Source organism: Verticillium alfalfae, genomic scaffold, assembly GCF_000150825.1.
Source record: "Verticillium alfalfae VaMs.102 supercont1.1 genomic scaffold, whole genome shotgun sequence".
In the NCBI taxonomy this organism is placed as follows: domain Eukaryota; kingdom Fungi; phylum Ascomycota; class Sordariomycetes; order Glomerellales; family Plectosphaerellaceae; genus Verticillium; species Verticillium alfalfae.
In genome coordinates, this window is record NW_003315038.1 from 3,286,578 (window position 1) to 3,294,082 (window position 7,505).

Consider the following 7,505-nt stretch of genomic DNA (forward strand, 5'->3'; position numbering starts at 1 on the left):
ACATTTGTTCCGGCCGCTCCGTCCATCATGCTCGCAGTCTGCCTTGTTGGCCCATTTCTTGACCCTGGCATGAAAACAGGCCGCCGTCGTGGTCCTGACAATGACCACGATGATACGCAGAATGTGGCTGCTCAACACTACATAGTCGTCACGGATCTATTGGAAAGACTGTTGGTAGCCAAGCCATTGATGTATCAAACGGCGCGAGAGGCAGCCTGCAGCCTGTGGGCAGCCTCGCAAGGCATGCGGTGAAGCAAGTTCGAGAAAAATAATAAAAGGACAGACTTCCTGTACTGTTGCCCAAACTGAACTCAACACAGACTCCATTTTTAATCCAGCTGACGCCAACGCTTTCACCTGCTTTCTTCACCTGCTTTCTTCACCTGCTTTCTTCACCTGCTTTCTTCACCTGCTTTCTTCACCTGCTTCGATCGTCCCCTCCCAAGCCCAACCGCCCGCACTTATCGCTCTCCAGAATGGGCAGCTTGACGATGAACGAACCTCCTGCTATTCTCGGTGACGAGGTTTACGTCAACATCATCGACAAGCTCCGAGAGTGTGGTATTGCTGACCAAGTTTCTCTCCCTCAACTTGTCGTGGTAGGTGACCAGTCATCTGGCAAGAGCTCCGTGCTCGAGAGCTTGACAGGCTTCGCCTTCCCGCGTGCGGCTGGCCTCTGCACCAGATACGCGACTCAGATCACTTCTCGTCGTGACGGCTCCGAAGGTATTGACGTATCCATCATCCCACACCCAAACTCCAGCGAGAGCCGCGCAGAACAGCTCAGGGGTTTTCGGCGCTCTATCAACACAGAAGATCTGGCTCTGGCCGAAGTGTTTGCCGACGTGAGTTGCTTGCCATACTCATTCAAATGCATTCATTTTACTCACTCCATGTCGAGGCAAACAACGCCATGGGCATCCGCGGAGACGGGGATGAACCGTCTTCGACAGACTTGACAACCTTCTCCGAGGACATTCTCAAGATCGTAATCAGCGGGCCTACCGTAAGCCAACCCACACGGGACGCTATCAATCTCTCGATCATGTTAGGGACTGACATTGAGTGAACTCAGCAACAACATCTTACTATCATCGATGTTCCGGGTATCTTCCGCACCTCCACCGAGAATCTGACGACCGACAACGACATACTCCTTGTCAGGAACATGGTCAAGAAATACATCACGGACCAGCGTACCATCATTCTTGCCGTAATTCCTTGCAATGTTGATATTGCAACACAAGAAGTCTTGACCATGGCCAAAGAGGTTGACCCGGACGGAGTACGCACCTTGGGCGTCCTCACCAAGCCTGATCTCGCCCCCGAAAAGGCCATGCAGCAAGCCATTTGCGACTTGATCCAGGGCCGAAAAAATCCACTGCGCTTAGGATACTACGTTGTGAAGAACCGTGGTTCCGACGATATTGGCAGCTGTCACAAGACCGCTCAGCAGAAGTCGGAGCAGGTCTTCTTCTCTACGCCGCCGTGGGCAGACCTTCAGTCAACTCGCAGAGTCGGCACCACTGCTCTCTTGACAGCGCTAAGGGATCTCTTACGAAGCGTCACAAAGCAGGAGTTTAAGAATGTAGCTCTCGATGTGAAGAACAACCTCGCCAACAGGGAGGCTCGACTCGAAAGGCTCGGTCCGGCCAGGGATGGTTCGAATGCCCAGAGGCGGTGCCTTACTCAGATCAGCACCGCATTCCAAAGTATTGCTCAGAGAGGTCGCCAAGGTCTCTACAATGGAGTGGAGCTCTTTGCTAATGACCAGTCCCTGAAGCTCATCAGCCACCTTGTCAAGCTAAATGAAGCGTTCAGCAAGCAGTGCAATGACATTGGGCATACCCTGGAGTTTCAAGACCAAGACGTCGCAACGGTGGAAGCTTACAAACGGGCAGATAAGGGTTCATCAGATGAGGAATTATCAGATAAGGAATCATCAGATGAGGAATCAGAAGTGAGAGACTCACCTATGATGGACATGTTTCAGGGTCCATTCAAGGAACTTCGAGAAATCTTGCAGGAGAAGTTGCCGGTGGCCCCTACCAGCACCCGAGTTACCTTGATGGAACAAATTGCGAGGATCTACGACTCCTCCCGAGGACCCGAACTTGGAACAGTATGTTGACGAGAACCCAGTGACCGATAAAGTTGCACCCATAGCTAACATGAACACAATTAGTCTGGCGGCTCCGCTCTAGCAGAAGCCTTCCGACATCAGTCGCAGAAATGGGAGCCTTTGGCTCTGCGTTACACCAGCCAGGCCATCCGTATTGTACATCACTTCATCGTTGAGCTTTTGAAGGTGGTTTGTCCGGACGAGAGCATGCGCGGCCATCTCATGAGCATGGTCCTTCAACAGAAGTTGTGCAACTCATACAAACGCGCAATGAAGCATACCCAGTTCATCCTGGACATCGAGCGAAACGGCCCGCCCTACACGTTGAATCACTACTTCAACGAGAATCTACACAAATGTCGCACGGCCAGGCTTGCCGCCTCTATCAGAACACACTCTGTCTTACAGTCCTCTTGGGATGAGCGAGGCGGTCAAATTCGCATGGTGGCCATCGATCCTTCGCAGCTGAGTCAGATCACGACGCACAAGTCAAACTCTTTGCAGGTTCACGAGGATATTCATGACATTCTGAAGAGCTATTACAAGGTAGCACGCAAGCGGTTTGTGGACGTGGTGTGCCAACAGAGCATCTTGTACTACCTCCTTGACGTCGGGGACGGCCCCCTGAACATCTTCACCCCTGAACTGGTCTCGGAGCTGGATGACAAGAAGCTCAACGCAGTTGCTGGCGAGGATTTTCTCACCCGAAACCATCGAGACCAGCTCGTGCGCGAGGTCGATAACTACAAGAAGGCAGCTGCTGTGCTGGAATTTGGGGGCTAGGTAAAGGCAAGGCCACCACTACTGGGTCTACTTACACCGTCAATCCCTTACTTCTAGACAGTTGTGCTTAGGTAGCTTAACATCATGAACCAGTGGATGGGAAAGACTATGCTGATGTTGTGGATGATAATTTTGTGTAAGCATCCATGAATGGGTAGATACAGAACCCACGTCTTCTACCATCAGCACCAGTCACCCGTTTTCTTTTTGGCACAAGGGCATCTATCCTGGGGAACTTGTTACATTCTTTTCTTTCTATTTTTCATGGCTGCTTCACTTTGTACAGCATCATGGTCCGCCCAGGCCAGCTCTATGGCCAACGCATCTCACCAGCGCGCCGGAAGTTGAATCCGGGGCAAATCATAGCTGGAAGTTGAGGGGCGGACAAAGGCTGCATTGAGCAGCGCAAATCATAATCTCATACACGACCGACATGATTGGTCAGGATCTACATTCCCCTCCTACCATGCCGTAATGTCCTCGACTTCTGCCTCGCCGAACGTACTGCTCTTAGTTATCTTGCCGACGCCTTCCTCCTCGACTGACTGGCTCTCCTTGTCCATGATATCCGGCAAGACCTCTTTCAGAAAGGCGAGGACGTATTTGTTGACCTGCTCAAACTGCAGCAGGAAAGCATCGTGGCCTTCTGGACTGTCGATGCGCTCCAGCTTGCCGAGCTTGATGTGCTCGGCAAATCTCCTCCTGCTCGGCAAAGGTGAAGAGGCCGTCGCTCTCAATGCCGAGAACGAGGGTGGGCTGCTCGATCAGGGCCAGCGCCTCGGCCACAGAATCCGCGCGACCTCGCGAGACGTCGTGCGTGTCCAGCTTGCGCGTCATGGCAATATAGCAATTGCTGTCGAACCTCTTGACGAACTTGCCGCCCTGGTAGCGCAGGTAGGACTGGGCCGAGAAGTACGTCGACGTTGCAGTTTGTCGCCGCGTGAGGCTCTCGTCTGGGGGCCGTGGAACTGCGGATCCGCGTCGGCAGGACGGACGCGGCGTCGACGGTGGCCGGCGTGCCGATACTCGCCTGGCTGCCGCCGCTGTTGTGGCGAGACATGCCGGCGCGAGAGACGCGGTGGCCGTCGTTGTGGATGTGGAAGTGGGCGCCCGAGGGGGTCGTGGGCCGGGGCCTCTCGCGAATGACCTGCCTTTTTGAAGGGTCGGGGGTATTACGGCCGAAGCGCGACTCAAACGAGTTGCGGCTGCGGTAGGTCAGGAGGGCCGACATGCGAGCGGCACCAAGACCGGCAGCCGGGGGGTCCTCGAAGGTGTAGTAGCCATCCTCATACTTGGGATCGGCGTAGATGCTCTGGCGCTGAGCCTCGCCCCAGCTGATGCCCCAGGCACTGTGTCGACTGGAGGTGGCGATGGGGACAATGCAGCGGATGTAGTCCTTGCCAAAGTAAGCCCATTCGAGGACGAACATACCGCCGAGAGAACCACCAATGACAGCTGCTACTTGCTTGACGCCAAGTTCATCAAGGAGGAGCCTGTGAAGACTGCCGCACTGTTAGAGACACCCTCTCGTAGACACATGATATCGCGTGCGACTTTTTCTCGGAGGTGGCGGGCAAATTCTCACTTGACATCGTCCCTGATGGTGGTCAGGGGGAATTCAGGGCCATATCGGCCCTTGGACGGATCACCATCCTTTGCCGTGACAGGACTTGCTGTGCCATATGGGCTGCCGAGGCTGTTCATGCAGACGACGAAGAATCTCGACGTGTCGAAGGACCTCCCTGGGCCGCCGAGCAGAGGACCCCACCAGTCGCTGACATCTGCGCTTCCCGTCAGGGCATGGCAGATGACCATGGCATTGTCCCCGTTGGGATTGAGCGTTCCCCTCGTTGTGTACGCCACGGGGACATTGTAGAGCGTCACCCCAGACTCGAGTGTGAAGGAGGGGATGATGGCGATTTGCTGCTCGGGAATGAGACCAGCGAACGGGTTCTCAGGCTGTGTTTGCGTTCTTTCTTGGAAGTATTCAGTCACTGGTCTTCTCAAACTATACTCCACGCCACGACCGTAAGATCAGGAGTGAAGAGTGGGACGGATGCTTGATACAGTGAGGTGAGGGGTGAAAGCACGAGCATGAGAATACTGACCGAATCGTGGCCGGTCCTCGGCCTCCTGAGTTTGAACCGCCATCGTGGAAAGGGACCCTGCCTTTCCAACAATGCAGTGTTGCGATGCGGACTAAAAAGCCAAGTCGACGAAAACCGGCGGATCTTTCCTCAACTATGCCAGGTGCTTCCGATGTACTACAAGTCTGTCACGTTGAGTCATTTGGCAACACAGCCTTGATCAGGATGCTGACACTGATGGAGCCAGAATAGCGTCATCACGCAATCCAGACGGGAGAGCCTCTTATTGGTTCTCAGCACACATGAGTCAGCAAACAGCCGTCTTCCGGAGTTGCGTCCTTGGGACTGTCTTGGGGACCTTGGTTAGTGTGCTCTGGCCAGCGAAAAGTCAAGTCCCTGGAACCTTGAGATCCACTCCACTGAGTTCAGCCTCGCCATTCGGCAGGCTCCTATCTTTTTGGTCTCCACCTGCCCTTGCTTGCTCCTGCTCTGGCTCTTGCTCTTGCTCTGCGCGACGAATGGATTTCTTAGGCGGACCCCAACCGCAACTGCCTCGCAGCCATCGTGTCGACGACCACATCACAACCTCCCTCCACCTCAGGTTCGTCGAGGATCTCCATCACCTTGACCTCGCGCCTGCCTTCCGCTGCCTTTTAGCAATCTGGTGCAGCTGGTCGTGTGACGTCTACGACTTCTTTGCGACCTACCTAGGCGGCAGCCGACCCGTGCCTTTATTCCGCCACACTCGGTCGCCAACGGAGCTTCGAAACCGCCCCGTCAAGCTTCGCGTTCCACTCCGATTTTCTTTGTCGACCCATTTCGCCAATCCCCATACCGACACCAATATCAGCAGCCCAATCGCATGCTGTCATAATCTGTTGACCTTGTACGAGGACCCGTCGTCTTGTCGCGCGTCTCTCGACTCTGCCCCCCCTTACTGATCGCCAGGCTAGTCATCTCGGCAACTGCTGTCGACACGTACACATACGCATCTGCTCCTCTCACCAATGAGCCCGTGATCCGCCCATCGCCAGAGCAGCCTCACAATGGCTCCCGCCAAGCGCAAGCGACCCGATCAATCTTTCGACGGCAACCGACCCTCGCCCCACCGACCTGCAGATACCGCCATGGGTCAACGCGGTCGAGATGGCCATGATGGTGGTGGAAGAGGTGGCCGTGGTGGCGGCAGGAACGGCAGGAGGAACGATCGTCGCGACTCGACGCAGAACCAGGCTGGACAAGGCGCTCCCTACCACCATCAACAACAATATGCTTCTTCACCGACGACCTCTCGCCACCAGACGCCACGAGCACCAGCCGCTGCCGCCGCCCCGCCTGCTCCTCCTGTGGAACAGCCCCCTCCTGCCGCACCTGCGCCAGCAGCGACTCTCCCGGCAACGATTTCATCCAACTACCCCTATGAGATTCTCACCGATGACAAGATTGCGTCCTGGGACAGCGGTTCGAGGCAAGCTCTCATCGAACACGGCGTGCAGTCAAGACAGGATGTCGACATCACCGAGCTGTCCAGCCTTTTCCAGGAATTCGTGCAGTCAGTTGCCGAATACCGCCTCAACCCTACTGATGCCGGCGCCTGTGTCAAAGAGATCCTCGGCCCGGAAACGAAGGAGGTTATTAAAGATTCTTACTCGTTCGAGCCACACACGCTCTTGCTGGACACGATAACCATCATCATGGACAACCAACCCGACCTTTTTATCCCAGAATTTCGGGACTTCCTCATTGCGACGGCCATATCGCCGACGCTCATCCGCCAAGTGCTGGATGCCCCTCTTCTTCAGAAACTCGGCCTTATCCGGGAGGTTTTTGGCAAGATGGCCATTCGTCACTCCACCAACATGCTTTACCGGCAGGCCAACTACAACCTGCTGAGAGAAGAGTCGGAAGGTTACTCAAAACTGGTGACCGAGCTATTTTCATGCGTTGATGACTACGACACACCCACGACAAGGGAGGCCGAGGCTGCTTTCGAGAAGATCAAGGGGCTTATTGGAACCTTTGATCTCGATGTTGGCAGAGTGCTTGACGTCGCCCTCGATGTTCACGCCACGTCTCTAGTCAAAGCCAGCAAGTTCTTCGTGAAGCTCTTGCGCGTCAGTTCATGGTGGCCTCGGAGTAACACGCCTTTCGATGCCATCGTTCAGGGTGGTCTTCCCGACTGGGCTCTTCCTCTCCCCTCCGAACTGGATGAGTCTGCTATTGCCGAGGTGAGGCGCCAAAGGGACATCGAATTCTGGGAAAGAGCACGGGAAAATCAGATCCAGGCCTTTTTCGAGCTCGGTGGCCGACGAGCGTCAGAGCAGGATCTCGAGCGCGCTGCAGCCGATACTGCTGGCGCCGCGACTGAAGGCGAGGCCGTGAGATCGTGGATCACGGCCACCCGTACGCTCCCCCCCCAAGGGAATCGTGTCGCTGCACAACTTTTGGGCTTCAAACTTCGGTTTTATGCGTCCGATTTCAGGGAAGGGCAAGCTCTCCCTGCCAACCTGCTT

General features: G+C 55.2%; 3 protein-coding genes across 3 annotated transcripts in view; 2 read left to right on the forward strand and 1 right to left on the reverse strand.

Annotated features, from left to right (window-relative positions):
- Positions 1-27: 27 nt before the first annotated feature.
- Positions 28-2,905, forward strand: VDBG_01000 (interferon-induced GTP-binding protein Mx1; the record flags this gene model as incomplete). Its single annotated transcript, XM_003009271.1, has 4 exons — positions 28-191; positions 485-845; positions 1,076-2,122; positions 2,186-2,905. 4 exons carry the CDS (start codon positions 28-30, stop codon positions 2,903-2,905), a joined length of 2,292 nt encoding a protein of 763 aa, XP_003009317.1.
- Positions 2,906-3,366: 461 nt separating this feature from the next.
- VDBG_01001 (homoserine O-acetyltransferase) lies at positions 3,367-5,056 on the reverse strand (the record flags this gene model as incomplete). Its single annotated transcript, XM_003009272.1, has 4 exons — positions 3,367-3,635; positions 3,776-4,407; positions 4,491-4,881; positions 5,014-5,056. The coding sequence occupies 4 exons, from the start codon at positions 5,054-5,056 to the stop codon at positions 3,367-3,369; spliced, it is 1,335 nt and encodes a 444-aa protein (XP_003009318.1).
- A 982-nt stretch (positions 5,057-6,038) lies between these two features.
- The window catches only part of VDBG_01002 (THO complex subunit 2), a gene marked incomplete at both ends in the record, with an annotated part of 7,342 nt that continues 5,875 nt past the window's right edge, over positions 6,039-7,505 (forward strand). Inside the window, one exon of the mRNA XM_003009273.1 lies at positions 6,039-7,395. Within this exon, the coding sequence (XP_003009319.1) occupies positions 6,039-7,395 (1,357 nt within the window). The remainder of the gene's footprint in view (positions 7,396-7,505) is intronic.